Genomic DNA, 12,505 nt, shown 5'->3' with positions numbered 1-12,505 from the left:
CGACCAATAGGAGCGCGGCATGTGTTTGTCTACCCCGGCCCCTCGACCAATGGGAGCGCGAGCTGGGCTGCCCGCAGTGCCGAGGCCCCGCCCCCCTGGCTCCCCGCTCTGAAGCGAGCAGACGCCGCCGCTCTCGCCAACTGTCCTCGCCTTTTTATTTTTAAATACACATTTAAGTGAACAAGACACGAGTCTCTGCCGTAAACCTGGAACTCCGCGTAACCGGGATCGCGAAACTTAAGTTTTAATCTAATCGCGCTTGGGGGGGCAGTTTGAGCGGTGACTAGATCTGAAAGAGCAGCGTTTTTAATCCCCTTTTTTAACTTTGCGAAGCGGCGTTTTTTTTTTTTTCCGCCGGTTTTTGTTTTTTTCTCCCCCACCGCGGCCTTGCAGCGCTGCCCCGGCCACGAGGCTCGCCTCGCCGACACCAGGACCAGCGCCATGGCGGAGTTCGGCAACGGGCTGGCGGACGAGTCCCTGCTCGACTCGGACCCGGGACACCCCGAGCTGGAGGACCCGGGGGTCGGGGACGAAGACCCGGGGCTGGGGGACGGGGAGGCCGCCATCGAGGACCCGGTGAGTGAGGAGTGAAGGGCATTGTTCTCACCGGTACCGGCGCAAACACGGGACACCGAGGCGTTTCAGGCACGTTTTGGAGTAGTAACTCAAACATAAAAACGGAATTTGGCTGTATTTATTTCTCCCCTACAAAGCCGGAGTCACATGCCTGGCTGGGTTGTAGCTGGCCGCCATTGTGGCTCAAAGCGGTGCAGTGAAGGCTGATTTATGGTCCCGCGTTACACCGACGCAGGCCCTACGGCGTAGGCTCTGCGTCGGTGTAACGCGGGACCATAAATGATACGCCGTACTCTACGGCGTAGATTCTGCGTCGATTTACCGCGGACGCGTGGTGCCGGTGTCCTGCCATTTTTTGCTGCTTTGCCAAAAAATGCTCCCTAATGGTTTTCTACCTTTTTTGTAGAGCTACAATTTTACTGTGTTTTACTCCCTAGCCCACTTCCTTTCCCCCCAAGTGTTCCTTGTCTCTTGCCAGGCCGTCATTGTAAATACGAATGTTCTTAATGACCTGCCTGGTTGAATAAAGGCCAATGACTGAATGAATATCAAATACAGCGATAGAATTTTTTTTCTCCTCTTTATCGTATAATGTTCACAAAGTGTCATGCGATTCATGTCATGGGTAGTCTATTTTTGAAGGATCAAATACTCAACATCCCATATTATCAATTTAGCGTGGCAATCAAACTTTGAAAATCGACTGTACGCATGCGCAGAACCACAAGGTAGCATTTCTCGGCAGGTAGCAGAAATTGGCAGAACACCGGCGGCCATCTTGGCGCAACAGCGACGCCAGTTTCTCTGCGCTAGAGAGCAGCACGAGCCGTCTGGGGGTGGGTGGATGGGGCGGGGGGGGGGAGGGCATCCTCGTTGTGGAGGGGAGAGGGGAGAAAAAAAATGCGAGGAGATGCAGGAGAGCGTTAGTGGCGAGCGTTGGACAGGCCGCCGCCATTAGCCGCCGCTGCACGGGTTAGACCTCCACGCCGCGCCGAGCCCCAGACGGTAATGTGTGTTTTTATTCCCTCCTCGCGTAGCTGAGACGCAGACATGTGTGCACTAGCAGCAGCAGCAGCTAGCGATGGCCGGCCAGCCTGTCACCTGTCACCACCACCTTTCACCAACAAAATCAGCCCCATTAGGTCGAATAATACGCAAAGAGCTGTTTTACTGGAGCCCTAGCTGCACCTGATCCATCTCGTTTTCAGGGTGACAATGAGCCGTGCAGCAGAGGACTGCAAAATATCATGTTTTTTCCCCCTTTTCCCCTCCAGATTGTTCGTTTAATCGTCTGCACACGAGTGCATAGAGCCGGTTAATGTCCCGATGGCATGTTTTGTTTAGTTGGGGGTCGTCGAGCGTGGAAAGCGTGCAGCGCAGAAGAAAGAGGCTGCGGTATTTGTGGGGCTGGGTTTGCATCCATCGCTGGAGCAGGAGGAGAGAGGAGAGGGAAGGGGAGGGGAGGGAACGAAACGAGCTGGTGCTCAATATGCGACAAAAATGGGAGTCACAGCGTGTCTGTGCTGCTGGATGACTTTTGGTTAGCAGTCCTGCTCTGAATGTGAATGACTGCCCTCTCATCCAGGCTCTGCTGGAATGGCAGGAAAAGAGAGGTTGTTGCTGCGTCTGGGCTCGGATTGTAAGGCACATGGGTTACAAATGGTTTGGGGAGTGGTGGTGTGTGCCATTGTGCCCCTTTTGTCCCTCAGCCAGGGATATTTACAGTGGATGTGGTGTATCCGTGTCACTGTGACCAGTTGGCAGGGAGCTTTTGCATGTCTAATCCAGTCCACGGCCCTGGATGGAGCTGGATGAACCTCTGGTGCTGCAGTGCAGCACCTTCAGACAGGAGGGTCTGCTCCCAGCGAGGGCACAGCCATCTCACCAGTCAGCCTAGAAACATCACTGTCTTTGACACTGTTTGAGTTGGGAGTTTTGTTCCTTTAATCTCATCTAACCTTGTAATTGGTGCTCTATTTACAATTTGTATGCGTATATATTTGTATATATACATTTCTCATCTATATACATTTTCGTTAAACAATGTATAATGACAATAAAAAAATAAATTCTGTGTGTGTGTTGAATATGCTTGGCAGTTGGAAGTGTAACCCCCCCATTTGTTTTTGGTTTGGGGGGTTATAGTGCAACTATAGCCAAGATGCTGATGGTAACTCCAATTCTCTGGGCTGTTTCTGATGTAAGCAGAATGGTTTGCATTCAACTATTACACACGGAGGTCATGGTATGGCAGCCTCCTTACAGTAGTTAAGGGCATCCTTGCTTTTGAACTTTTTTTTCCCTCCCAGCTTTCAATTATTAGCATTGGAGAATGGTGTGTAATGGCTACTTGTCTATGATTTTTGCATATGATGGAACTTTGTCTATTTTGTAGGAGCTGGAGGCTATTAAAGCCCGGGTAAGAGAGATGGAGGAAGAAGCAGAAAAGCTGAAGGAACTACAGAACGAGGTGGAGAAACAGATGAATCTCAGCCCTCCACCAGGTATGCATATATGTACTGTATGCATCTGTGTTTTCCCTCCCTTTTTTTGTCCTCTCCTTTCTTTACCAGATCAGTTTTCGTTACTATCAGTAGACATTCTTCTTCTATTATCAAATTATCCAGTTGCTGCAACAAGTCAGTTTATTCAATATAATCTTTTATTTATTTATCTATCTATCTTTTTCCTTTTTGAGCTGTTTAGATTTAAAATTAACCTAGGATTGTTAAGGCTTTTGCCAAATAACAAGAAAACATCAAAACAGATTTCTTTAGTCAAAAATGTGTGGTTTGTTTATTTTTCCGTGTGTGTGTGTGTGTGTGTGTGTGTGTGTGTGTGTGTGTGTGTGTGTGTGTGTGAGTGAGAGTATGTATAAATAAACACACTGTATAGTTTACACTTTTCCCTGTCACTAAACATGCTATAATGATACAGCCACTGGGAAGTATTTTATGAAAGTTATTCTTGCAGTACAGCATAACAAGTTGTGTCAGTTGTAAAAAAAAAAAAAAAAGGTAACTCATTGAAACAATCATGTTGACAACAAACTTATCCAGTCCTTAAAACAGCCTTATTTTGTTGAACATCCTCAGTTTTATTGTATGCTCTCACAGTAATAGTTTGGCAACACCTGATAGGCGTTTCTGACATGTTTTTGTCAATAAACCACCTTCTTTTTCCCTCCTTCCTGCTCAGCACATAAGACCTGGAATATATTAGCCCTTTAAAACGTATACATGCTACTGCGTGTATCAGGTGTTCATTTAGCATGTCGGACAAAAGTGTGCAATGCAAACACAAGATGCGTTAATTCACTTGAATGCTAGAAATGCTGGCATGTTTTATTTTTATTATTATTGTAAATAATTTCTTTCTGGTATTATTACAGTATTTATTTTTGAATTGATTTAGTTGACCAGTCAGAGCTGTACTGCCATTATGGATTGCTGTATGGTGTGTTAAGCAGGGGTGATTATGGGACTCACAGCCTGTCAAACATGGCAGAAGATGTGTGGCAGTGATGTCTGTTTCCCACCTGCAACTTTCTGCATTGACGAAACAAGACAAACTCCTATTCTGGTTGAATGGTTAAACGTACCATTTCAGACTGTCAATTTCTCTGCTAAACAATAACTTCCTTTTCTAGTGGTGTTATATATGGTTATAATTTTGACTCTGGATCTGCATTCTGCACCCACGTGGAGGTCTTTGGTGTTTCTCATGCTACTAGCATGGTGCTGAAATGTGGATGCTGGTCAAACTGCAGGGATATCCCAGCCTTGAGCCGGTTACCTTGACTCAGTCCTGACCCCATTTACAATGTCATTGGCTAGCTCTAGCTCTGCAGCAGCAATTTGATTGCCTGTTGCTTGTGTCGACATGTAATGTTGTTTTCTGAGTAATATTGGCCAAATTGAAGCTGGGGTTATGCATCTAGTAGTAACTACAGACTGGATGTACGTGGTATTTGGCATTTATAATTATGTGTTGCTCGGTAATTACACCACCAAATGCTAGATGGCAGTATAGGCTCTTCTGCAGCACTTTAGCGTCAACTGTTGAGCTTCTTTTTTGTTTTCTTTCTTTGTACTTCAAACATGGTAATGAAGAAAATAAACTATTTTATGCCAGTTGTGATTGATAAATGTTATCTTTTATCCATGAGTTATTTTTATTAGCATGACAACAATCTTTCTACCCAGCATAAAAATGACAAAGGAAGGGTGGGAAGTGCGATACTAGCAACCCGATCAATCACATTTGGAGCAGTCTGCTACCTGATTTATTTAAATCAAATGAAGGCGTATATTGGGCTGCAGCAGTGATTTTGGCACGTGACATGTTATGTCACAATTCCCCTATAAGTTGTTGTTGTTAAGTCATTCCTGTATGGCCAAAAATTGAGATGAACATGATTAGGGAACTCGGTGGGGGTTGTTGGTTCAGTTGTGATGCATCTGTAAAAATGCCTCATTGAGCTGTGATCTGGATGAGTTTAAGCAATGGTTAATTTGTTAACTTGAAAGTACGGATTGGCACAGTTGTATATTTGTTAAATGCTTTAGCTTTATCAGCAAAACAAGGGAAACCCATATTATTGCTGGAACCTCAAGTGGCCAACAGTAGGAATGCTGGGCAACCAAGGACTTATTTTTATTTATTTATTTTAAACCAAGAATGGCAAATAGCTTTAACTTGAACATGCCAGATGGAGCATGAAACTTAAAAATATCTTACCTTAACCTGAAATATATTGTTCTCACTTTTACAGTTGGCCCCGTCATCATGTCCATCGAGGAAAAGATGGAAGCAGATGGCAGATCTATTTATGTGGGCAATGTAAGTTGACACTTACTAAACCGGTTGTTAAATAAATTGTTTCTTTATAATTGCTCAGACAGTAATTGTAAAACAAGGATTTTATTACAGTTTTAACAAACTACAAAACTTATGGTTCTGTCAGGTCTTGAATATCTTTACTATGATGGCAAAATAGTGTTCTGTGAACAGCTGGGCATTTACATTTGTCTGGAGTTTCATTTATTCACATGTTCAACTGTTAATGGTGCTGTTTTCTTGATTTATTCTGTTTATTTTTCATAATTGTATTTCTCTTCATCAGGTGGATTATGGTGCCACGGCAGAAGAGCTTGAAGCTCATTTTCATGGCTGCGGTTCAGTAAACAGAGTCACCATCCTTTGTGACAAATACACGGGGCATCCCAAGGGGTAATAACCAATATCCTGCTGTTCTGTTTCACTATGTACTGGGTAAATGTGATGGTGAATGAATACTTAAAATATCGTAAGATGACACTCACTGGTAATGGCTGTGCTTGGTTATAGACCTCTGTCTATCATTTCATCTTCCCAAACGCTTTTTCCTGTAGAGACGTTTTCTATTGTTGTCGCTTTAGAAAGTTCAGCTGTGGATATCTGTGATTATGATGTGTTTTTTATGTAGTTCTGTACAAATGTATTGCTTTGTGTTTGTATTTGGCTCCTTCTGTTGCTGAGTGCATCTTTCTTTTCCCCTCTTTCTTGTTCAGGTTTGCTTATATTGAGTTTGCAGACAAAGAGTCTGTTAGGACAGCCATGGCTTTGGATGAGTCCCTTTTCAGAGGAAGACAGATAAAGGTAAAGGGTTTTCTAATTTCATCAATTTAAAAACTTCCACCCACTAAACCGAGTTAGAATGGGCGCTTTTCACATTCAGCTCTGGCAGGTCGGCAGTCAGTATTGCAAGAAGAGTACGCGCATTGTCAGGACAATAAAAACGGCATTGTAGCGTATTTGTCTCATAATGGAAGCAGAAACAAGATCCCATGTGATCAGAAACCAGCTGAATCACTGTGAATTGTCCCGCTTGGGTTACTTTGAGCATTGACAAATTACCCGAATTGGGGGAGGAGGGGAGGGCATTTGTCAGATAGTATTTCCCAGTGTTGAGACTGGGGGGAAGAATGCTGTCGATTTTGACGGTTCTTTCTCTGCAGGTGGGAGCCAAGAGAACAAACAGACCTGGCATCAGCACCACAGACCGCGGTTTTCCACGGGCTCGGTTCCGATCACGAGGAAGCTTCTCTTCGCGTGCACGCTACTACAGTGGCTACACACCACCTAGAGGCAGAGGACGGGCCTTCAGGTGAGTTTCACAGGCAGTTTACCCCTGACACAGTACAACACCACATGATCCTCACGCACTGCATCCCATTTACTGTTTGCACAAAGAGGAAGGAGCACAGGAGAGAAACAAGCCGTGTCATGATCAGACAGGTCGAAGTGGCTGTTGAGGCTGGAGCTGAGTTGTGCATATGAGATATCTTTGTAGTTATAGTAGAGGACGTACGATAAATGAAGGAGAGGGGACAAGAAGTGACAGATTAGTGAAATCACAGTTTATTGTTGCCCAGGGTTACAATCTCTACTTGAGTGTTTTGCGTAGAGGGAAGGCAATGAGATGGTTTAACTCAAAGTAAACTCTGAGGGGGAAAAAAAGAAAATGATGTAGTCATACATTTAAAAGCTATTTTAAATGAAAATGGACATGAAATATCATGGACTGGTATAGTTGGTTTGTAAGGGAACAGTCCAGAGAAGTTAGATGAACATATTTGATATTCTGCACAGATCAGTGTCACCTAGACAGTGTTTACATTGTATAGCTGTTGCTACTAATGCAAGGAATATCCAAATTAAAGTTAAAGAACAATTTTTGTTCTGCATTAAGGTTACTTCAAGTGGAAATGTTTGTTTGGTTTGCGTAGATGTTTATTTTTTTATTTTTTTAAGAGGTGGAGAATGTCCTAAACGCAGATAAAATAGGCCAAAGTGTCGTTATATAAACCCGTTCACAGGTGTTGTGGGACTGAGGAGCTCATTGCAGGCTGCATCATATTTGACCATTCCTTAGGGCATAAAGCGACTCGTGCACTCCAGCTTTCTCATTCCAGGTCCTACATGCACACTTTATGAGATGGAGCTATGTTCAGGATGGTGCCGAACCAGCTCAAGCAAGTTTAGCTCTGAAAGAAATTTGCCTGCACATTAATCTTTTTTTCCCTTTTGGTACAATTAGGCTGGTTATAATTAGCCCTGTTTTGAATTTCTTCTTCTAGTCTTTGGATGCTTTCACACATACAGACCCTCTGTTTTAAAATGAACCAGGTTTGTTTTCCCTCCTGGTCTGGTTTCTTTCAACCCCTGTGAGCACGGCAGTCACCTCCAATGACTACCATGTATTCACTCTGCAACGTTTTGCTATGCAACCTCTTTGACCTCGGTGCATCAAAAGTTCCTCTCCAACTGTAGCTGAGCTACATGTTCAAACTTAAATTATTTAGCAAGTAAAATAAATGCATGTAATGTCAGAAATAAAAAAGATCACCAGGAGTGGACCCAAACTGTAAGTTTGCCATGTCATTTAACAAGCGGTACACCTGCAGACAGGTCTGACCTATAAGTAAAATACTACTAATTTGATTTTTTTTAAAGTCAGATCAGAGAAAACGAACTGTGTGAAAGCATCTCATTTGTTTTGTCTGTAGCTTTCTCTACAATAGTGTTGTGTAGTAATATGGTCTCAATCTACTCTGACTGTAAAATATATGATTGGTTGTAGTTTGGATTGACTAACTATATCCTTGGTCTAGTCTTTATTGTGCAGATTTATGCAAAAACAGTCTTTTGTTAGGTGTAGTGTGCTGGGCTTCTTGTGACTACATTAATGCTGCATTTGTGAAAACAAGGTCTAATAATTGAATGGGCTTTACATAATAATACTACACTAGACCTGCAAATATATAAAATGGAAATTCTCCTTTTTTTCAAAGAATCTGGAGCAACAGCGCTGATTCAGTTTGTGCTGATAAACTCCCATTCAGAAGCTGGCTTTAGCGCACAAGGAAAGAGTTGTATCTCTTTGCATTTTTGTGTGTGAGAAAATGTCTGAACCTCATCAGGTCAGAATCTGTAATCAGCCACTCCCACGCATACCAAGAAACCCTAACCCCGACCAGTTTACTCACTGTGATTTGGCCTGCGCTGCTGGGGGAGGCCCGGGGGGCTTTGGAAAATATCCGCCCTACAGAACTTGAACGTACTGAAACTAACGCTAGTTTTCTTATTAACATCTTTATAATTTTGTCTAAAACCTCAAATTAAGTAGTTGGTTTAAATACGTAGATCTGACCGTGAAGTTATGTGAAAAAAGATAAAGGCATGTTTTGACTTTCAATTTTGAAAAATGCGCAATCTCAAAGGTCTGTTTTTAAAAAAAAAAAAAAAAAAAAAAAAAAAAAAAATACATTGGTGGTCAGGCTTTGAATATGTAGATTGAATTTAAGTTTTACTGCAGGTGCCCTTAGGAGTTGAGCTTTAATAATTGGATTCACATTCTAATTGTGCAGATAGCAGTTGTGTATCCACCCATTATCGTTGGTTAACATGTGATGATAACAGAATAGCTCACAGTTGTTCCACTTGAATTGGCCTTGATGACTTCTAGCTGTCTGGTTGTCACATAATGAGTTTATATTGTGTCTATTTAAGATTGTACTGCAGTTAAACATCACAATGAGACCTGAAACACAAACATTTCACCAGTGCCTTGCCTTTTGGGAAATATCCAAATCTTTGCTCTGACCTGGCATGAGCTTGGGGTGACCTAATAGTTATAGTGCACGTCCAATCAAAGATGTCGCTTTGCAGATTGGCTTTGTAATAATTTCCAGTTTAACAAAGTTTTCTAAGCTGCTAATTCCCTTAAGGAATTTAGTGCTATTAGAAAATAATACACTTGAGTGGGATTCATTCTTAACCACAAATCCCTGCAACTTGACTGAAAGTGGGTAACAAATCCTAAAATTCGTGGATGTAAAAATGTGTTTTTATGCAGAGAAATCCTCGTGTCCATGAACATAGTGGTGCTCTCCCCAAGTTGGTGCAGTCAGGCCAAGATTTTGATGCGACTAAGATGAAGCATACTGTACTGTTTTTTGTTTTTTTTAGTTTTGTTTTTTGATTCCTGAGCTCGTGTTGTGTATGTTCTTGCATGTACATGAACCTCAACTCCTGCACAACATGAACATCTTCCCATTCAGTTCCAGCTTTACAGCCTTCACTCCCAGAATCGAGGGTTCATTACTGCAGCCTGACCTCAGCATCTCACCTGTCAACTGCTGGACTTTAAGTCCCAGTGTGACCTTTTTATGTCGTTGCCACTTGAGTGCTGACTATATGTATGTGAGAAGCTGCAGACGATTGTGCGAGAGGCTTGCCACTGCCTGGCATTTCTGTGTCACGTGTTTCGAGTGTGGAATAATGCAGCACTTATGAGTCATTCCCCTCAATTGTCCGTCCGTGTGTGTGTATGTGTGTGTGTATGTGTTTATGTATGTGCACTGTCTCCTGGGGGTATATGTGTGGTGCTGTTTGTCCTCAAGGTCTTTTCCCACAGTGACCCCAGAGGCGGCTCTCACAGAGAGACAGAGAGAGAGAAAGAGGGAGAGTGCCTTCGCTGTCCCCTCACATCCACACACTAATTATTTTACCCTGGATATCTGAAAATTAAACACTTTTCTTCTCTTAAAAGCTGCTTTCAGCTTTTTCACCACTGTAGTCTATCCTTCCACCTTGATTTGTTGTAAGATCTAACTCAATACCTTTAAGATGGTATCTGCTTAGTACCCTGATTTGTGACGATTAATACTGTTTTTTTTCGTTTTAAGATAAATAGTCTTTCCCTATTCATTTAATGCCATGGACAAAAATTTAAACAATTTCTCTACCCTCAATCTCACACGTACATTTATATATATTTATATATATATCTAACACCAGGAAATTGGTGTCCATCTTCTTAAGGCAAACAAGAAGAAAAAAAAACTCACCCTCTTTTTCTCTCTCTTTTCCAGGGGCCGAGGGCGAACAACATCGTGGTATTCCCCTTACTAAACACCCTCCTCCCCTCCCCAAAACTCCCTTACTATCAACCCTCTCTCATCTCTGTTCCATTAAAAATAAACACACATGCACACACAATGAAAAAGCCCCCCCTCCCTTTCCCCACAATAAAAGAAGAAAACCACAGAAGAGAAAAAAAAAAGACAAAAAAAAAATGGAAAAAAAAAATCTTCTCCTGGACAAACAGACTGGCCACAATGTGCGATTGTGTGAGAGCGTGCGTGTGCAGAGGTTGGTGCATTCACCCCTGGTAAGGTATACGTTGCCCATTGGGGGAGGGGGGAGAATAAAGTGGCAGTTTTTTTTTTTGTTATGAGGGGAGGAGATGCAGAGAAAGATGGCATCTCAGGCTGCAGATGTGTCTCCTTTAGTCTGGCTGTGACCTCCTGCTTTCACACCATCACCAACACAGCCCACCCACTCACCCTCCACCATAAAAAAGACAAAAAAGAAAAAAAAATGGGGGGGGTGGCAGCAGGAATTAGGATGATGCTTTTTTTTGTTTGTTTGTTTTTCTTAAAAATGTAGCACACAAATGTGAAACTACCACTAGACCTTTGAGTATGTGTTGTTAAGACTGTCATTTGCAGTATATCATTACCTTCCCACCCCCTTATGTGTCTGCTGTTCTTCCTCTTTAACCCCCCCTTCTCCCCGTTTTCTTTTTTTTTTTTTGTACTATTTTTCTCTCCCTCCTGTTTGGTTCATCACTCCATTGATTGATTCTTGCCGTCTGCTGATCTTGGGGACAGTGATGAACCCTAGGACTGTACATACTCTCTCCCTCTGACGTCATGGATGCTTTTTAGTTTGTGCCGCCCTCCCCCTCTTCTTGTTCCCCTTGCTTTACCCCCCACAGCTCCATCACCCTCCAGCTCCGGCATGGCCTCTTCTTTTTTTCTTTTTTTTTTTTTCTTAATTATTTTTTGATGGGCATCAATGTTTTTATTTCCCGTGCGAGTCCTCCACATTCCCCTCCTGCCCCACCCTCTTTCCCTTTGTGCACCCTGTGTCCTGTCTCTCCCCCCCCTCCCCTCCTCCTCTCTCTGTATATTAGACCACTTCTTGTCGTTTCAGGTTTCAGGACCAGTGGAGGCTGACAACCCCTCCCCAGGTGGGACCGGCCCCCCCCACTGTCTCCGCAGCGTCTCTCTCTCTTTCCGCTCCTGCTATGCACACTCACCCCATCCTGTCGGTGTGGGGGGGCGGGGGAGGGGGGCAGGGCGACCACCGGCCCACCACGGGGGGCATTTACTACAACAGCAAACGCTGACGATGCTTTTAGACCTTTTCACTTTAAATATTAAACACACACATTGTCAAAACAAACATACAACACCGTTCCAACACACCGCAGTACAGATGGCACTTAACAGGCAGCCAAAACATGATTTATATACGACGAGACGAAGCCAACACAGCCGAGCGGCAGAGAAGCGAGTTAACACGAGCGAGGGAAGGCCAGAGCAGAGACGAGGGCGATCTTTGGGGCGTAACAGAGCTGACCTTAAGGTGCCCCCTTTCTCTGACGACGCGCAGTGCAGTCACGGCCTGTCCGAGGAGGGCTGATCAACTAACAGCATTGATTAATAATCAAACGGAGTGGGCTGGAGCTGTTTTAGGGTGGGGAAAGTCAGGGGGTGGGGTTTGTGAGGAGACTTTTTGTTCTGTTTTTGCTTTTTGAGAAAAAAAAAAAAAACAAAAGAGTGGGTTTGAAGAAATGTTTTGCTTTTATTTTTATTTTTAATCCATAAGTCTGTAATTAGGAGGAAAAAAAATAAAGACATTGTGTAAAAATGAGTCTGCACTGCTTTGTTCTGAATTGTGGCGTTTCAAATCTAGCTTTGGTTAATGTTTTAATATAATTTAAACGGTCCCTTTGAGAGTGATTCCAGGTTTTGGTTATCAGCAAATTTAGCGCAGGAATCTTGTTAAATACCTCCAATAAATCAACTCCATCTAG

At 43.2% G+C, this 12,505-nt stretch overlaps 1 protein-coding gene across 3 annotated transcripts; it reads left to right on the top strand.

Moving 5' to 3' along the window:
- Positions 1–87: 87 nt before the first annotated feature.
- Positions 88–12,339, top strand: pabpn1 (poly(A) binding protein, nuclear 1). 3 transcript variants are annotated; one of them, XM_061713989.1, is made up of 7 exons: positions 88–576; positions 2,972–3,080; positions 5,351–5,418; positions 5,702–5,808; positions 6,129–6,216; positions 6,576–6,724; positions 11,620–12,339. In XM_061713989.1, the coding sequence occupies exons 1-7, from the start codon at positions 442–444 to the stop codon at positions 11,813–11,815; spliced, it is 852 nt and encodes a 283-aa protein (XP_061569973.1). In that variant the 5' UTR covers positions 88–441; the 3' UTR covers positions 11,816–12,339. The 3 variants fall into 3 exon arrangements, with proteins under 3 accessions (XP_061569973.1, XP_061569974.1, XP_061569975.1); XM_061713990.1 differs by lacking the exon at positions 11,620–12,339 and adding an exon at positions 10,494–11,065; XM_061713991.1 differs by lacking the exon at positions 88–576 and adding an exon at positions 1,444–1,581.
- Positions 12,340–12,505: the final 166 nt, after the last annotated feature.

The sequence above is a fragment of the Cololabis saira genome, chromosome 22 (genome assembly GCF_033807715.1).
Source record: "Cololabis saira isolate AMF1-May2022 chromosome 22, fColSai1.1, whole genome shotgun sequence".
In the NCBI taxonomy this organism is placed as follows: domain Eukaryota; kingdom Metazoa; phylum Chordata; class Actinopteri; order Beloniformes; family Belonidae; genus Cololabis; species Cololabis saira.
Note: the sequence above shows the minus strand (reverse complement) of the source record. Positions and strands in the feature narration are given on the sequence as shown.

Coding starts and splice junctions, on each gene's coding strand:
- pabpn1 (XM_061713989.1), top strand. CDS start 442: ATGGCGGAGTTCGGCAACGGGCTGGCGGACGAGTCCCTGCTCGACTCG. Junction 577..2,971: donor AGGCCGCCATCGAGGACCCG/GTGAGTGAGGAG, acceptor TCTATTTTGTAG/GAGCTGGAGGCTATTAAAGC. Junction 6,217..6,575: donor TCAGAGGAAGACAGATAAAG/GTAAAGGGTTTT, acceptor CTTTCTCTGCAG/GTGGGAGCCAAGAGAACAAA.